Here is an 18,215-nt window from a genome sequence, read left to right on the forward strand (position 1 = left end):
GGAAAGCAATCTGGATTGAGAGAGCAGAGCTGCAAAGTAAGAGACAGGCCGGGACGTATGTGTGTGTGTGTGAGACAGGAGTTGCACTTCATATCACTGGGGGAGGCAGAAAAGCATAGGAAATCCCCCAAGGTATGCCGAAACCGTCAGAGTAACGCCTTTCCCAGAGGAGAGCATTGACAGCTGGAAGGGGTTGCATCACCCAGCCTACTCACTGTCCCTTTGGTGCCACCGGACCGCGTGCAGAAAGCTCTCACAGTAATGCAGTAGGAACTCGTGGTCTGAGTGCTGCGCTTTGCCCAGCAGCAATGGTAGCAGGTCCCGGCCGTCAATCACCCTGCAGATGGGAACACGGAGTCAGGCGGCAACATGGCACGAGTGAGCATTCCAGCTTAGGCAACCAGTGGGCACCCACCCACGTACCCACCTGCAGGCTTTCCCTCTGCCTAAAAGCTCCTTGAGGACCAGCCTGTTCAGCTTAAGTGGGGCGTGGGGCACTGGCGTTGCTGCTTCTGTTCCCCACTCACCAGAGTGTCCAGGGTGCAGGAGTTGACATTGCAGTTCCGTTGCCACCACCCTTCTCAGGACACAGCCTAAATCCATGGTTTGGTGGGTAGCCACAGACTTTCCCACACGTTTTACTTCCCAGGTACACGGTCCCTTGCTCCAGGAGGGGAAACGTGTCTGTGATTCCGTGTTACTTTGTTCCTTGCCCACCACTCACTATGTGGAAATCCTGTGCTAAAAGTACGTGTCAATGACATTGGATCCCTAACTTTGTGCACAGTCGGAGGGCAGCTAAACGCCTCTAGGGAAAACTGCGGTGACCCTTTCTAATGTTCCTGAAATTATGCTGAACACGTTTCAGGATCTGCTGTGTCAAAATTCAATCGTAAATACTGATGATACATTTTTTACAGCTGCCCTGAAGTTAGAATCACCGTCAAATGGGGCTTTTACTCTAATGGGAATAAGGTCCTTCGTCAGGTAGAGAATTTAGAACCCTAAGTAGGTTTCACCTGCAGAGTTGCCATGAAAAAAATAAAATAATATATATTGTTGTATATACAATGTATAATACATTATTAGGTATTGTATATACAATACATATATATGTATTAATATATCGTATGTAATATAGATATATAGTATGCTGCATATATATTTATATTTTATTATATATTTATGTATATAATATATGTAATGTAATAAAATATATGTGTGTATATACATGTATACATGTCATTTCACTTCCAAATACATATATTTGTATACACACATATATGTATATGTATGTGTTTATTATAAATCATGTTGATATATGTCTATAAAACCAATCAACAAAATATGGAATTTATTTTACTTTTTAGTGAAACACATTTGCAGGATACCTGGCAGACAAATTTTCATTTTTAAAACACATGAAATATTATAAATTAATTTTAAAAAATTAACAGCCAATTAGGGGGGAGAAAAATAAACGCAGCCACCAGAGATATGAAATTCAATGAGAGAAAACAGGAGAATGCAAAGGTGTGAAATGTTCAAATGGTACATTCAACCTCTCTAGTGAGAAGCAATGGAAATTATCGCACACTCATGCGTGTGTGTGTACACGTGTGCAATTCATGCAGATAATAAACCACATATACACATGCATAATTTAAATTTAGTTCTCTGAGTTTTAAAAATAGACACCGATGGATGGTAGCAATTTCTACAAAACAATTTGGCAAAATGTCTGCAGAGATCTAGCTATAAACAGCTGTACTCTTTAAACCAGAGATTCAACTTCTAGGGCTTTTTGCTAAGGAGATAATTATGACAGGGAGTAAATGACAAAACAGTATTAAAAAAAAAAAAGAAAACAAGGCTAATGGGGTGACATCCTCCCATAAGAGGGTGGTTGAAAAAAATACCATGAATCCATTAAATTTCTTGTCTACGCACAAAGATTTATATATATATATATATATATATATATATATATATATATATATATATATATATATATTTGTATGTCTATAAATATATATAAACATTTATATATAAAGATTTATATATATAAATACATAAACATAATAGATGACTACATACAAATAATACGTAATAACGGTGTAAAAATAGTGTATATACATTTTAAGAAAGGAAAAAACTTAAAATTACACTAATGGGAACCACTTTGAGCACCTCTTGTAATTGCAGAAGTCAAACGTGACTTGTATTCACCTTTTGCTATCTGTGTATATTGAGTATTACAATTTTAATAAGTTTTTTCCTTTCTTAAAGTGTGCATACATTTATTGCACCCTGTGTATATATAAAGAATATATAAAATAAATATGTATAATATATATGTAACATACATGTATTCGTCTCTAGGCTGTTTAGATTATGATATTCTTTTACTTTCTATCGCCCCCCCAAATTTTCTGTCTGTTTTTAAGACCAGAAAAATTGGAATCATATAAAAAGTTTGGACCACACTGGATCCAAAAGTAATTTCTTGTGATAAATTGCTAGATTTTCCCCATGACAATCGCCCTGATAATGAAATGGGCCCCACTGAAGAATCAGGAAAAGGGAAATAGGACATGCTGTGTCTCCAGATATTGATTGCATGGATGCTTTATGCCCTGCGAAGGTGACAGTGACAATTCACATACATGTTTGCATGTTTGTCTCTATGCAAAATGGAATTGCTTTCCTTGGGCTGTTGTCTACCTGTCCTGGGGCACCTGGCCGCCCGCCAGCTGCACCACTGTGGGGAAGACATCCATGAGGCTGGTGGGCTCCTGAATCACCCGGCCGGCCGGGAGCACCCCAGGCCAGCGGACGATTCCTGGGACTCGGATCCCACCTTCCCAGCCGCCCATGCCTTTGCCACCTGGGTTTAAACAAGAACAGAAAAGAACATGATTAAAAACCAGAAATGCTTGCCTCTCATAGATGATTTACGCTTTCTACTTGTTTTTAACTTTGCGAGACATCAAATCATGATGTGTCTGTCATCAATAAAATCCTAGTTTGAATGTGAGTGGCCACCACAGATGGCCGATTTCCCGAATGCACTACCCAAACGTGACGTGCAAACCTGAGTCTGTCGGCAGGAGGGCGGATAAACAGAATGTGCTCCATCCAAACAGTGAAATATTACTGAGCCATAGAAAAAGTAGGAAATGCAGAAACAGGCTACACCATGGATGAACCCAGAAAACGTCATTCTGAGTGAAAAGATAGTTGCAAAGGACCCCATGTCGTGTGATTCCATTTACATGAAAGGTTCAAATGGGGAAACCATGAAGAGAGAGAAGTAAGTTAGTAGCTGCTGAGGGTGGGTGCATTGACTAGTAACTGCCAACGGGTGTCTGCGTTTCTTTTTAAGGTGATGAAAACGGTCTAAAATCAAGTAGCGGTGATGGTCAAACATCCTGTGAATATGCTGAAAAACAGTGACTTGTGCAAAAAAAAAAAAAAAAAATTCACATCGGAGCCTCGCAAATGGTACTTTCCGCCCTCGATTAAAGAAGCCATCTTGGGTCAGTAGCATTCTCTCTCTGTCTTTGGATTAATTTTTTTTTTTCAATTATGTGTTTTTGTTTTCAGCTATAGTTGACATTCCATATTATTTCACATTAATTTCAGGTGTGCAGCGTAGTGGTCAGACATGTATGTGAGTTACTAAGTGATTCCCCCAGTAAGTCTAGTCCCCACCTGGCACTGTACAGAGTTATAATAATATTATGGACTGTATTCCCTGTGCTGTACTTTACATCCCCGTGACTATTTTATAACTGTCCATTTGTGCTTCCTAACCCTTCCCCTGTCTCACCCAGCCCCCCACCACCCTCCTCTCTGGTGACCAACCCTTCCCCATGTCTCTTGAGGTGGATATGCCCCATGCCAGCAGTAAGGGCTGGGAATTACAGGGAAGACCGTAGACAAAAATCTGGGACTGTCCCGCTTACCTTGATAGATCCCGTTCCAGCCACCGTACTGGTTATTTCCCAGTTGAGACTCTAAAGATCCTCCATGATCCGATGTGAAATAAACGAGGGTCCTATTGGTGAGACCTTCTGTGTCCAAAGCGTCAAGGACCCTTCCTGCAAGAAATGGGTGCGTTTGAGCCCGTCCACCTGGATGGCTGTCTTACACCAGACTTTCAGGCTGTCCTTTAGTGTTTCGGAACCCTTCAAACGAGTCATGTTACGGCGTATTGGGAACAAGTGGCACAATTGTACTACTCTGAACACCCTTCATCTAAGATGGACACATAACTTTCTCTATGGCCCATTCTCTTTCCAAAATGTTTCAGGCAACCGACAAGGGTATATGCTACAAAGGACAAAACAGTAAAAAAAGTTACAATTGAGACAAAAGAAGATTATAGAGAAAAAAAGAAAAGAAAAAAGGGTAGGTTCCAGGAAGGTTTAGGAAGGAGGCTGAAAACGGCACTGGGCAATGTATGTGCCTCGATGAACAAAAGTCCCCCTTGGTGCCTCTAATTTCGTAGAGCTCTGAAATTAAGTACTGGTGGTGGTCGAAAATTCTGTCACTATACCAAAAAACAGTGAATCGTGCAAAAGGAAAAAGATTTCTGCACCCCCCTATTCACTGAAGCGTCATTTACAATAGCCGAGACACGGACACAACCTAAATGTCCATAAAGAAAAGGTGGTATATCCACATCAGGAAATATTATTTAGCCATGAAATACAACATTTAGCCATGACAAGGAATTTCTTGTCACTTCTGCCAACATGGATGGACCCACAGGGTATTACGCTCACTGAAATAAGTCAGACAGAGAAAGACAAATATCATATGCTCTCACGTATATGGAAAATCAAAACCAAACAAACTTATACAAACAGAGAAGAGTGAGGGCTGCCAGCGGTGGGGGATGGGGGAATTAGGTGAAGGTGGTCAAAAGGTGCAAATTAAAAACAAAACAAAACACACAAAAAAATGTATTTCTTTTTGGTTGGATCTTGCTTTTTTTTTTTTTTATACAGTCTGACAATGTCTGCATTTTAATCAGTGTGTTAGACCACTTAAGTGGAAGACAATTGTCCAAACAGTTAGCTTTCAATCAACCACCTCACTCTGTTTTTTTCCTTTTGGTTCCATCCATTCGTTGGCCATTTTATTCCTCCTTAGTTGTTTTCTTTTGGACAAGCAGTTTTAAATGTGTGGTGCTATTGAGTTCCCTCCCCCTTAATTGATAGCTTTTATTTTCTGGAATAGGTTTAGGTTTATGGATAAGCCGATCAATGTTATCATTGGTGAGCCAATATTGATACACTATTATTAACTAAATTCACACTTCACGTTAGGGTTCACGCTTAGTTTTGTACGTGGTAAGGGTTTTGATAAATGCGTGATGTCCTGTATCCACCATTATGGTATCGTATAGAATAGTTTTCCTTCCCTAAAAATTCCCCTTTCTACCTACTCACATCCTGATAATAATTTTCACGAAAAAATATCACACAGTTGCTTGACTGAGTTTTAAATCGGGACAGAAAAAGTGAACGCATTGAAAAGATTCTTTAAGCGACGTGATGAGGTCCTTAGTTGATGAAATTATGGGTTTCTTACTCTGTCTTGTAAAATTTCCAGTCTTTTTCATTCAATAAATATCAATTACATACATCTGCACATTTATTCACTTGAAATATTTCTTTCCCCAAATTGGGAGATTGTGAATTTAATTTTAAAAGCACAATATTTGATATCACATTAAATACCCCGTATTTTCCATGATTTTAAATCTTTTCCACCATCCTGGTAGTGATGAGTAAATTTCCCCTTCTCTGGTGGGGTTAGGCCCCCAGGGAAGGGATGTGAAATCAATCATGCACAAAAGTCTTCCAACTTCCACTATTTTTTCTCAACAATTCATCCAAATCATGTGTCTTACTCCAAGACGATGTTTTCAGAAGATTTTAAAAAGCACATGTCCGTCTACAATCTCTGATTATAATTATTCTGTAGCTCCCGACCCTCTCAGCCCAACACCACATGAATAAAAGAAATGGAGTGAGGATGTACGTGGTGATACGAGGTCTGACAATTAAGTTTGTGAACTTGTTGCAATACTGCTGCTAACCTGTATTTGACATCAGAGGGATTATTCATTATGAATTTGTACCAACTGGACAGTTAACAAGTTTACTATTTGGAAGTGCTGAACAGGCTGCGTGAAAAAGTTAGACGACCTGAACTTTTCGCCAACAATTCATGGCTCTTGCATCACGACAATGCACCAGCTCACACGGCACTGTCTGTGCGGGAGTTTTTAGCCAGTAAACAAATAACTGTATTGGAACACCCTCCCTACTCACCTGATCTGGCCCCCAGTGACTTCTTTCTTTACCCGAAGATAAAGGAAATACTTAAAGGAAGACATTTTGATGACATTCAGGACACCAAGGGTAATACAATGACAGCTGTGATGGCCATTGCAGAAAAAGAGTTCCAACATTGCTTTGAAGGGTGGACTAGGCACTGGCGTCGGTGCATAGCTTCCCAAGGGGAGCCCTTCGAAGGTGACGGTAGTGATATTCAGCAATGAGGTATGGGGCACTTTTTTTAGGGTAAGTTTGCAAATGTCATTGTCTGACCTGGTACTTTAGACCCTTAACTTTCGGCGAGATTGCGACACCAGCACTGTCCCTGCTGTCTTTAACCTGGACTAGTCTCCCCTTCTCACTGTTCATTTCTTTTCCTCCTGCTGGATGAGGGGCCATCACGTTTTTAGCTGGAAGAAGCACTTACCCACCATCCAGTCCATTTCCTCCACGTTGTCCCCGTAGAGCCCATGGAGACTTGTACCCAGGAACTTCTCAGTAGTGACCAGAGGTGTGTGGACGTGGAGAAAGGAGACAAACAGGAGGAAAGGTCTTTGCTTGTTTCTGAAATTAAATATGGGGCTGGAGTCATTATTATTATTAATTATTATTGTCAAAACAGAGGTGGAGGTCTCAGTGCTACAAAACAGAGATCTAAATTGTCATGTCCTTACTCAAATATTGGTCTTTGCTACTCGACCCACCAGGAGCAGATGTGTAAAAGTTGTTCAAAAGGTGACTCTTGTGTTTGAGAATCTTTGATGGAATGATGTTTCCCTTTTACCGTCTTGAAAATTCCACGCTGATTTTGCACATCTTTTTTCCTAAACGGTATCATTTTCTAACTCTACGTACTTCCGACGACTGACAGTAAGAGAATACCACGTGAGTGTCATTTATTAATTCAATCACTTCAGTATATGGTTCCACCTCAAAATGTAGCTTACGGGATAAGTGATATTGCACGTTCAGTTTTCTTTATAACGGTTCTCAAGCAATGAACTTTAAGACGAAATTGTTATGGAAAAACACGTGTTAAAAATGATGTGTATTCGGTTATTAAATCCAGTTTGGTGCTCCCCTCATGTTTGCCTTTTTCTGTGTGATTTTTATGGTCTAATCTATATATATTTTATACATTTAAAGTCTCATTTAATAGAATTGAATACTAATTCGTATAATCAAGAAGGGCCTTAGACGTAATTGGTCTCCCCTCTTTTAATCTGCAAGCTAACCATCAGCTTCATGCATGACCCATGTTAGGCAATTCCTTCAAGAACTCTGTCAGAATGTTCTAGAACATAATCGTAACCTCATCGCCACCAGGTAAGGTGGGGATTGGTGGTGTCGCCCACTTTACTGGAACATTCTCGGAGAGTTTGGAACAGTTTCTATTTAGTGTAGCTTTTCGTCATGTCCCTCTTGGTTTGACAGGGTAAGTCCCCTCGTCACTCAAATTTACATCAAATCTGAAGATAACAGCAAGGCATCTTATTCTGATGGTAGAGGTTTAAAACTGTTTAGAATTTATTGTGGAGATTCTTGAGGTGATCCATTTTGATACATTAGTTAAATATAGCCCTGTGGTGATCAGAGTGTGCTAATGGAATGAGACTGGCCCCCACGTAGGAAGAGGCAGCAGCAAACTTGTGGTCTCTAGTTTCAAGGGACACGGTCAAGTTGGGCTCAGCTACACATCATCCATGGCCCATTTTACTAAAAACGTCTTTCTGGGCTACGGCCACGTCACCATTCGAATACCCACTACAGAAGACTAATCGGAATGCATTTTCATCGTGAAACGGAGCCCTCGGGTGAAGCTGGCCCTCTGACACCCACCTTCTGACAAAGGACGAGACCTCCTGGAGAAAGCGAGACGTCGTCCTCTGGAAGTGCATGGGCTGCTCCGTGATGCTGTGATTTCTCATCAGCAAACAGTCCGCGTGAACAATCAGAGGGCCGACGGAGTACGAGGTCGTCAAGAGCAAGATGGCCACAATGGTCGACCAGATGGCCGGCGTCCACGAGACGGAGAGGAGGCGGGTGAGTTTCCCAGCGGTGAGCGTGAGGGCAGCGAAGGCCACGAGGTGAAAGCACAAGTTGAGTTTGCGCTCCAGGCCCGCACGCTTCTCCGACACGTCCCACTGGGCACAATCTCCCATCAACGTGAACGGCATTCCGTAGAAATGGTCGAATCCGTGGTGCAGTGGGTGGTGACAGTGATCGTCAGAGGACTCACAGTTGAGACCCAGATGCCATTTTCCTGAAAGGCAAAGACATACGTCAAGGTGACAGTTGGTTGCTCATCCGTTGGGAGGTAGGTATGGCGTGCGTGTCATGTTCCAGGCACGTTGCTGAAGCTGGAGTGGGGTGGGGATGCACGGAGATGCTGGTAGTGTTGTGATTGGCTCCACAGCCTGGTCTCTTTGTTTCAGGGAAATGGGACCCTTTGTGGCAGCGTCACGTGGTGTATTGTTGCCTGTGCTATAGTATCAAATTACCATAACTTGGTTGCTTAACACAACAGTGATTTATGTTCTCACAATCATGGAGACTGGGAGTCTGCCCTCAAGGTGTCCCAGGGCCATGCTCCCTCCGGAGGTTCCAGGGGAACGGTCCCTCCTGCCTCTTCCAGCTCCTGGGGACTCCAGGTGTCCCAGGGCTGGTGGCCGCCTCCCTCCCATCTCTGCCTCCCTGGTCGTACTAGCTTATCCTCTTTGTCGTTACTAAATCTCTTGTCTCCCTCTTAAAAGGATGCTTGTCACTGCGTAGAAGGCCTACCTGAGTAATCCAGCATAATCTCATCTCAGATTCTTCACTGAATCCCATCGGCAAAGACCCGTTTGCCAGGTAAGCTAATATCTGCAGGTGCCAGGGTTCAGGACCTGATACCTTTGATGCCCATTATTGACTCCACTCTAAACCTGATTTCGCAGAAATCTGCCGCAGAGAGTAGGGAAGGCTCAGCGTCATCAGATTGCTCCCCAAAACTCAATCTGATAGAATCGGGATGGGCAAAAGTTTTCCTGACCTTGGGATTGTCCCTCATTCTGCGAATGCACCAGAATGCTGGCGAGGGTCGCGTTGGATTTTTACAGAGTCCACCTTTAAAGTTCCACCAATGTAAGATGCGTTAGCTTTTGTGCCGTCATCCTGCACTGGAGGGTTGCTGAAGAGATCTGTGTGCTTTCACCCCCATGGCGTTTGTCATCCAGAAAACGTCATGGGATTTCCCAAGGGATATCCTGCTCTTCCGTCTTAAAAAAATGACAATGAACAGTCTCTTGGGTTTTATTCAGGGTATCAGCTAGTTTTGCTCTTGGTGGCCAATAAATCGTACTGTGAATAAAAATGATTGCTATAACGTGGAAATGGTGACAACTTGGTCTCCTCTCAAGAAACGCTTCTCCTTAATGTTATTTCATTGTATGCGTGCCATGGCACACTGACATATAGAAAGATAAAGGTGCCATTTATGGAAGCAGCAAAGGGAGTACTAAGCCTTGCGGTCAGTCACGTTTCTACTCAGAAAAGAGAGAAAAGAGCGTTATGAAAATAGTTGGCAATTTGGTACAATTAGATAAAAGTTTTCTTTTTTTTTTTTTTATCATGGTGCATCAGCAAATTGTGGGAAATACCCAATATTTCATTAAGCTGCGATTTCTTGGGTATTGCTTTGTACCAAGCAGCCTGGGTTGGAATGTGCTTCCTGCACGTCCGTCATTCCTGGAGCTTTCTGTCGTCTGGTGGAAAATCCCACCGCATCACAACCACTTCACTTCCAAACCTTGTGGTTGAATAGAATCTCCACAGACAAGTAACGTTTTGAAAGCTTTGAAATGTACGTACCTATCAGTCCAGTGGCATAGCCTTTATCTTGTAATATTTTCGCAAAAGTTGTCTCATTTGTCGGCAAGCCTCCCGATGCTGCGGTCCATTGGAGAACGCGATAACCGTTGCTGGAAACCATACCTTCGATCAATCAGTTTCAAAGAAATGTTACCACCACACATTGATTTTTAATCATTCTTATTCCTCGTAAATTTAGAAGGCTTGGTGAAAACTCTCCATGAGCCAAAATTAAATCGACAATTTATGTCTGACATGGCTTTGCCTCAGGGATCGCATTTTCGGCAGCAAATAGAAGGATTGAAAGAGTTCATGAGAAGACTTGCTATCCTGTTGTGTGAAGGTTGTAAACAGAAAGAGACTTAAATACAAAGGGAGGGCGAGTTAACAATGGTTTGATGATTTCACCAAACGCTCGGATATAGTCCAAAGGTTCTCTGACGTGTCTGCACATTTTTACATGGTTGGGAAAACAATGAAAAAAGAAGGATCGTTCCTGACCTGGGAAAGGATCCGACATTTACATTTCAGTGTTCACAGATAAAGTTTTAGTGGGACACGGCCATGCCGTGTGTGTATGTATCGTCAACAGATGCTTTCAGGTTACAACACATGTGAGTACTGGGTCCAGAGACTCGTATGGGCCTCAAAGCCGAGGGGATTGACTGTCTTGCCCTTTCCAGAAAATGTCTATCAACGCCTTCCTTATACAACTGTCCGCATCACAGGAGATGACCAACTAGGTAAACCCCGCCTGTGTCACCTCGGTATCTATGGGGCCGTGTAACTTACTGACTCCAATCTGATGGAAAAAACTATGGGAGACTTAGACCAGCCCCTTCCCCTGTGGCCTGGGGGACCCACACTTTAGTGTGTGTATTAGGGGAGCAGAAGGGAGAACGTCCAGCGTCCCAGGTAGACAGAAGGAAGACACACACCTGATCGGATAGGGTACCTGCCCGTGAGGAAGGCAGCCCTGCTGGGCGTGCACATAGAAGCCGCCGCGAGGTGTTGGGTGAGCCTGACGCCCCCGGCTGCCAGGCGGTTGATGTTTGGAGTCCTGTGGAGGGGAAGAGCAATCGTACTTGTTTATCTCTTAACACACACAGGCGTTTCTCTACGGGCAACGTATGCACAGGGGATCTGCCCGTCCTCGTTTAAATCCATCCAAGTATTCTCGGATGAATGAGCAAAAAGCAACGGGGAGAAATTCAAGGGCGTTCTGAACGGCTCAAGAAATGCTAACGAGATTCAAGACCATTTGCTGGGCTTGTGCAACAGGTATGAGACGGGTCTGCAAGTGCAGTTAGAATGTGACCCAGGCGATGAGCACATTCTGGGGGAGGCAGACATGCAAGGACAGCGGCGCACGCCTCATCTTGGGGTGAAGAAAGGCTGGAATTGTGTGTGTGCATTTGAGCTCTTCACCAGGGAGGGTTGAAATCCTGCACGCGTTGGTGGGCTTGGCTTGACAGATGGAGGGTCTGGAGAGCCAGGTAAGCTTTGGCCTTGGGCTTACACCCAACAGGGATGAGAAGAACGGTACGAATGGCAATCATCTTTCTAAAAAATGAAATCATTGCTGACACATGGGGTAGATTTGAGCTGGGGTTCGTGCTGGTGTGGGGAGAAGGCCCCATGAGGGGTGTGGGCAGACAGGAGCTGTGCAGCATTCTGTGAAAGCTCGGACGGCACCTCTCAGGGGCTGCATGCATTGCGAGTGGTCAGCGCATGGGGGCGACCGCTGAGCAACGAGCTACTGCTTGCCTGATGGTGGTGTTGCCGTAGCAGCCGACGTCTGCAATGCCGAGGTCATCGGCCATGAGAAGCAGGATGTTGGGACGGGAGCCAGACAAATCGCTGCACGCAGAGGGCCTCGCGCCCAGGAGGAACACAGCGGCTGTCACAGCCAGCCAGCTCCTGAAAGACAAGCTGCCCGAAGAACGCTTCATGCCACGCTCCGTTTCATTCACTGTCCCTTCTCTACGTGGACACCAGGGTCACTGTTTTAGGGGACTTTTATATGATTGTCCCTTTGCCAGAGTGGGACGACATCTCTTAGAATTTGATGCTTTTCAGGTTTTTTTTTTTTTTTTTCCAGTTTTTTTTTCTTTTCTTTTTTTTTTCTTTTTTAAGGAGGGCACACCTCTCACAGTGGCCTATGTGGGGATCGAACTGGCAACCTTGGTGTTATCCACACCACGCTCTAACCAACTGAGCTAACCGGCCACCCCCGATATTTTTTTTTTCAGGTAAAAACAACCATGCTCTTACGTATGCTGCCCAGGCTGTGCATATAAACACCAGGACGGGGGTGTCCTAACCCCCAGGGTCATGAAAGTAAGGTGTGATCTGCATCTCTGGGGACGCTGTGTAACACGGGCTCCCTGCAAAAGCACACACCCTCCTAGCCCATGGCAGGGCTTGGCATCCATCTGGATGGGGAAGAGGGAGATGCAGTTCCTTCTGAAAATGTCCAGGACAACCCCAGGTAAGGAGCACGGATACTTCTGCTAGGTTGGTGCAAAAGTAATGGAAGTTCTTGCAATTATTTTTAATCTTTTAAACCAGAATTCCTTTTGCATCAACCTGATAGTGACTGTGAGAGCCATGCCTGGGTCCCCTGACTCGTACTCAGTGACTAGTGGAGGAAGACCAATCGGTCATCGGTACATTCTCAGAAACCGACATGCAGAAATGCAGAGGCAGATGCAGAGGGCTGAGAACTGCGCAGACGCCTATCTTACCAAGCGTGTTCCAGATGGGCCATGTCTTCTCTTTCCTTTTGGTTCCTGGAAGAAATAAACAGGTCCGTAATCACATGCGAGGTCTGGCAATTATGTTCTCGAGCTTGTTGCAACGCTGTTGCTAACCTATTTTGATATCAGAGGGATTATCCATTATGAATTTATACCAACTGGACACACAGTTAACCAAGTTGACTATTTGGAAGTGCTGAAAAGGCTGCGTGAAAAAGTTAGACGACCTGAACTTTTCGCCAACAATTCATGGCTCTTGCATCACGACAATGCACCAGCTCACAGGGCACTGCCTGTGAGGGAGTTTTTAGCCAGTAAACAAATAACTGTATTGGAACCCCCTCCCTACTCACCTGATCTGGCCCCCAGTGACTTCTTTCTTTACCTGAAGATAAAGGAAATATTGAAAGGAAGACATTTGATGACATTCAGGACATCAAGGGTAATATGATGACAGCTCTGATGGCCATTCCAGAAAAAGAGTTCCAACATTGCTCTGAAGGGTGGACTAGGTGCTGGCGTCAGTGCACAGCTTCCCAAGGGGAGTCCTTAGAAGGTGACCACAGTGATATTCAGCAATGAGGTGTGTAGCACTTCTTCTAGGATGAGTTCGCGAACTTCATTGTCTGACCTTGACCTCGTAGGCAGCAGACAATGTCCTCAGGCACGAAGTAAAGTACTAAGTACGTGATGAAAGGGACACTTTGATTGCCTCTTGATATGATCAAGAAAACCTTGAAATGACCACTAAAAACTCATAAAAGGACACGCTACCCTACTGAACAGGCTTTAAACGTGCTGGACAGAACGTGTGTCTGTCAAGGGCTACAGGGTAAATATTCAGGGCTTTTCTGCCCAGGGGGCCCTTGTTGCTTCTTCTCCACGCTGCTCGTGGAAGCCGGATAACCCACAAAAGATTCGGCATCGCCGTTTTCCAATAAACCTTCCTTTACAAAAACTGGTGGGGCTTGCGCTCAGACCATCAATGTTTGATCCCTCAGAGAGAAGGTACAAATATAAAAGAAAGAAGACGCAAAATTAAGCGATAAAAATAGTGATCGGAAATAATATCCGACAGGTATTGATTTTTAATTGCGCTGAAATGCATGGCACCCCACTTACCGCCTTGACCGTTTTTTAAGTGTTCATTTCAGTGACATTCGGGTGACCATCACCGCCCTCCGTCTCCAGAACTTTTTTGCGTCTTGCAAAAGGGAACGTCTGCCCCCATTAAACACTCACATTTTCCCTCCCCCTGGCACCAACCCTTCTACTCTCCATCTCTATGAATGTGTGGCTCTGGGGACCTCATGTAAGTGGAATCGTGCAGTCTTTGCCCTTTCGGGACCAGCTTATGGCGCTGACCATCATGTCTCCAAGGTTCACCTATGCTGGAGCGTCTGTCAGAACGGTGTTGCTTTTTCGGGCTGAATAATATTCCAGTGGACGAATGGGCCTCAAGTTGTTTAGGTCATATGTATTTTAAACGAAAGCGGTAAGAGTCAGGAGGCAGTGTATGGTGTGCTAGAACCTACGTAAAACAAAAAGAGAGGGCGTGGGGGGGCTTCTGAGCCGGGGGCATCCAGCCCTGCTGTGCGAGTCACCCTCTGCCATCTGAGCTGTTCCCTGGGGAGGTGCCGACTGGCTCTGCCTGGCTGTGTGTGCAGTGAGTGGACCGCTGGACGGAGGGTGTCCCCCTTTGAGAAGAAGTACCCGCTATGCTTCCATCCTTGTTTTCTGAACCCGCCCAATGTCTCCTGGTCTTTCACATTCTCTGGACGTCAGCCCTTGGCCACCAGATGGTGGGGGGGTCATTCCCAAGCTGCCCAAACATTGTGGGTGATTTTTCACACCTTCCGGAGCCGTGCTCTCCTCCGTTTCGGGACAGAACAATGAGCCTGTGGTCAGCCTGAGGGCCGTGTGTGCAGCTGGGACAGGGCACAGCTTGGCAAGGTGAGCCCCGCGGACAGGTGTGCTAGGTGGGCTGTGTGTGTCACTGCAGCCGCCGCCGGGAAAGCTTCTGACAGGTGGGGTCACTCACGACGAGCCCCGACGTAGCTGGGCCCAATCTAGCGACACAGCGTGGGCTGTCAATTCACTTTGCACGTGTCAAGGACGCATGTTCCTGACGTGTCCGCTGTCCAGTGTGGGGCCCAGTTTTTGCTTCTGGAAGGTTCTGTGTCCATGGGTGGGTTCATGCATGGTGATGGTGGCTGTCTGTTTTCTGTATCACCCCCAGTCCATGGGTGACGTCACGGTTCATCTTGCTGTTGTGTGTTCAGCCGTCCACTTCTGTGATGGAGGCTGGACCACAGACAATACTGCACCACCGACTTGTTTCTGCAAGGGGATGGCTCGGGTGGCGTGTTGAAAAATCAGCAGAGGGGGACATGTCTCCTTTTCGCAGCACAAACCCACCCTCTTTTTCCCTTGCTCCCTTTTTGCAATTTTTTTTTTGTGGGGGGGGGCTACAAATATGAAATCATGACCTCTTATGGAGTCTGCATGAATGTTTTTATTTATATATATTTCTATAGGATATACTGTGTTCTGCATTGTAGAATAGATAGGACACATGTATTATAGAAATATATATAAATCTATAACATACGATAAGGTAGATATGATTTTTCCTTTGTATTTATCTTAATTTTTTTTTTTTTTCAGGAAAAACACATCATGGGGTGTTTCTCATTTTTCTGGGGAAGGTGGTTGGTTATCGTTGTTGCATCATTCGGGTGAGAGATGAGTCTCCGCATATGACACTCAATCATGATTGAAAAGTCGTGAGGTTTAATTCCATCAAACCGTTGGCCTGCCTCTTCCACGGTACAGTCTATCTATTTAGCTACCCCAAAGGAGCCCGTTTTAACCACCCAATGGGGTCAGGATTTTGTTTCTTACAATGCTGCATACTTTGTTTCGGATTGGCTCATTGGTACCAGATAAAACGTACCATAAGAAAAACACAGAAAAAGAGCAGATCGTAGAATGGTGGCTCCCAGGGGCGAGGGAGGGTGGTGATGGGAGAATCGGGGAGATGTCATTTAAGGGCGCAAACGTGCAACGACAGGATGAATAAGGTCTGCAGATCTAATGCACGGCCTACAGATTGCAGGCACCCACCTGTATTGTCAACCTCAGAGTTGCCAAGAGACTAGATGGTATTTGTTCTCCGCACACACACAGAATAAACAGTAAGTCTGTCACATGAGAAAGGTGTTTGCCGAAGCAACTGTTGCAATCATCTTGGAAAACATGGATGCGTCAAAGCCACATTTTATATAATTAAATGTATCTCAATTAAATCTCAATTAAAAAACGATACATGGATGGACACCCAGGCTGCCTCCACATCTTGGCCATTGTAAACAATGCTGCAATGAACATATGGATGCACACGTCCCCTCGACGTAGCGTTTTGGGTTTGTTCAGATAAATACCCAGAACTGGGATTACTGGGTCCTTCATCGTCTCTTGTTACAGCCTTTGTCTTAGTCTATCTTGTCTGGTATAAGTATTGCTACCCCAGCTTTCTTTTTTTCATTTTCGTTTTTATGAAATATCATTTCCATCCGTTTACTTTTTGTCTGTGTGTGTCTCTCAATCTGAAGTGAGTCTCTTATAAGCAGCATACGTGAGGGTCTTGTTTTTTTATCCATTCAGCCTCCCTGTCTTTTGATTGGAGCGTTTAGTCCATTTTCATTGAAAGTGATTGTTCATAGCTGTGGAGTTGCTGGCATTTTATTATTATTATTCATATTTTGGTCTTGTTTCCTTCTTAAAGAAGTCCCTTGAACATGTCTTGTAAGAGCGGTTTGGTGGTGACGAAGTCCTTTAGTTTCCTCTTGTCTGGCAGTGGATTCATATATGCAACGGAATATTGCTCGGCTGTAGAAAAGCATGAAATCTTGCCATTTGCGACAACATGGATGGACCTGGAGGGTATTGTGCGGAGTGTTGTAAGTCAGACAGAGAAAGACAGATGCCACATGATGTCACCTATATGTGGAATCTAAAGGACAAACTAAAGAAGCAAAACAGCAACAGACTCATAGCTACAAAGAACAAACTGACGGTTGCCAGACAGGAACGGGGTGAAAAGGGGAAGGGATTAAGAAGTACAGTTGGCAGTTACAAAATAGTCACGGGGATGTAAAGTACAGCACGGGGAATAGAGTCAGTGACATGGTAATAACTGTGTATGGTGCCAGGTGGGGACTAGACTAGTCAGGGGATCACTTCTTAAATTATGTAAATGTCTGACCACTATGCTGTACACCTCAAACTAATATCATATCGCATGTCAGCTGTAACTGAAAAGTTTAAAACCATCATTAAAAAATAAAAATAAAGTGACCTGTTTAAAAAAAAAAAAAAGTGCAGAAAAAGAGAAAGAAAAGACCTCCAATGAAGTACAACGCATCATTCACCCTTTGTCTCCCCTGCAGGAGAGAAGGAATTGGCTGTGTGCACACAGCTGCCCAGACCAGGGCAGCCAGCCTGCCTGCACCACTACTTTGGCCGTGTCCCCAACACATTTCCTTTCCCGTCTCCAACATCTCCTCACAATCCAGTGCACAGGCTCTCAAGTCTGTAAAGACCACACGCTGTTACGTTTCCTCCCTCTAAACCCGTCCTCTGCCTGATGTCTCGCCGCATTTCTTTTAGCAATCATCCGGGGACCAAATCGGTTACGGTGATTTCTTGTCACACTTCCTTCTTAAGATTTCTTGTAAAATGCTGCCGGAAGATGCAGGGTGCCCTGCCATTGAGGACAGCTGTCCTGTGTGCCTGGATGGGCGTGATCCCCTCCGCAGTCACCCAAGAAAAGCCACTTACCTGAATGACCGTGCTGTCAGGGCTATGCTGGCTGGAGGTCAGTGTGTGGCAGCTTCTGCAAGGGAAGAAACGTCTTATCCTTGCCAGGAGACGGCCCGGCTGGCTCTGAGCCACAGCGTCTCTGGCCGGCGCACGCATGTGCACAGCTCATTCACTCTTCAAATCCACAATGGTCCCCTCAAGCCAAGCTAGGTTGTCCAGAAAATAAACAGGGAGCTCCCCCGCCCCCACTGTGCCCACCCCAGGCATCTGCTCGCAGTGCCATTCCAGCTCTCCGCCCAGGACGTGGTCTGGCTGTGTTTACGAAATGTGTCCCTTGCAGGAGAACGCCGCACAGCCCTTTCTCAAACAGTGCCTCCTTTATTTAGAAGGCGGCAGACGTTCTCCAGCCCTTTCCTCGAGTCAAAGGAAT

At 44.8% G+C, this 18,215-nt stretch overlaps 1 protein-coding gene and 1 long non-coding RNA gene across 4 annotated transcripts in view; one reads left to right on the forward strand and one right to left on the reverse strand.

The window, feature by feature from the left end:
• The window catches only part of LOC141569748 (uncharacterized), a 16,648-nt gene extending 3,705 nt beyond the window's left edge, over positions 1–12,943 (forward strand). For all 3 annotated transcript variants that reach the window (XR_016019973.1, XR_016019972.1, XR_016019971.1), the window contains 5 exons: positions 3,386–3,539; positions 9,107–9,203; positions 11,312–11,483; positions 12,455–12,693; positions 12,774–12,943. This is a non-coding gene — a long non-coding RNA (uncharacterized LOC141569748). The remainder of the gene's footprint in view (positions 1–3,385; positions 3,540–9,106; positions 9,204–11,311; positions 11,484–12,454; positions 12,694–12,773) is intronic.
• Positions 1–18,094, reverse strand: part of ARSL (arylsulfatase L) — an 18,938-nt gene extending 844 nt beyond the window's left edge. Inside the window, exons 1-10 of the mRNA XM_019714575.3 lie at positions 17,804–18,094; positions 12,950–12,994; positions 11,970–12,134; positions 11,141–11,262; positions 10,203–10,325; positions 8,193–8,616; positions 6,781–6,917; positions 3,969–4,103; positions 2,725–2,887; positions 216–337 (exon numbers count right to left, since the gene is read on the reverse strand). Coding sequence (XP_019570134.3) covers positions 216–337; positions 2,725–2,887; positions 3,969–4,103; positions 6,781–6,917; positions 8,193–8,616; positions 10,203–10,325; positions 11,141–11,262; positions 11,970–12,134; positions 12,950–12,972 — 1,414 coding nt within the window. The 5' untranslated portion in view covers positions 12,973–12,994; positions 17,804–18,094. The remainder of the gene's footprint in view (positions 1–215; positions 338–2,724; positions 2,888–3,968; positions 4,104–6,780; positions 6,918–8,192; positions 8,617–10,202; positions 10,326–11,140; positions 11,263–11,969; positions 12,135–12,949; positions 12,995–17,803) is intronic.
• Between the last annotated feature and the right edge of the window lie 121 nt (positions 18,095–18,215).

Source organism: Rhinolophus sinicus, chromosome 18 (assembly GCF_057876585.1).
Source record: "Rhinolophus sinicus isolate RSI-liver-muscle chromosome 18, RSI-T2T, whole genome shotgun sequence".
NCBI classification, from domain to species: Eukaryota; Metazoa; Chordata; class Mammalia; order Chiroptera; family Rhinolophidae; genus Rhinolophus; species Rhinolophus sinicus.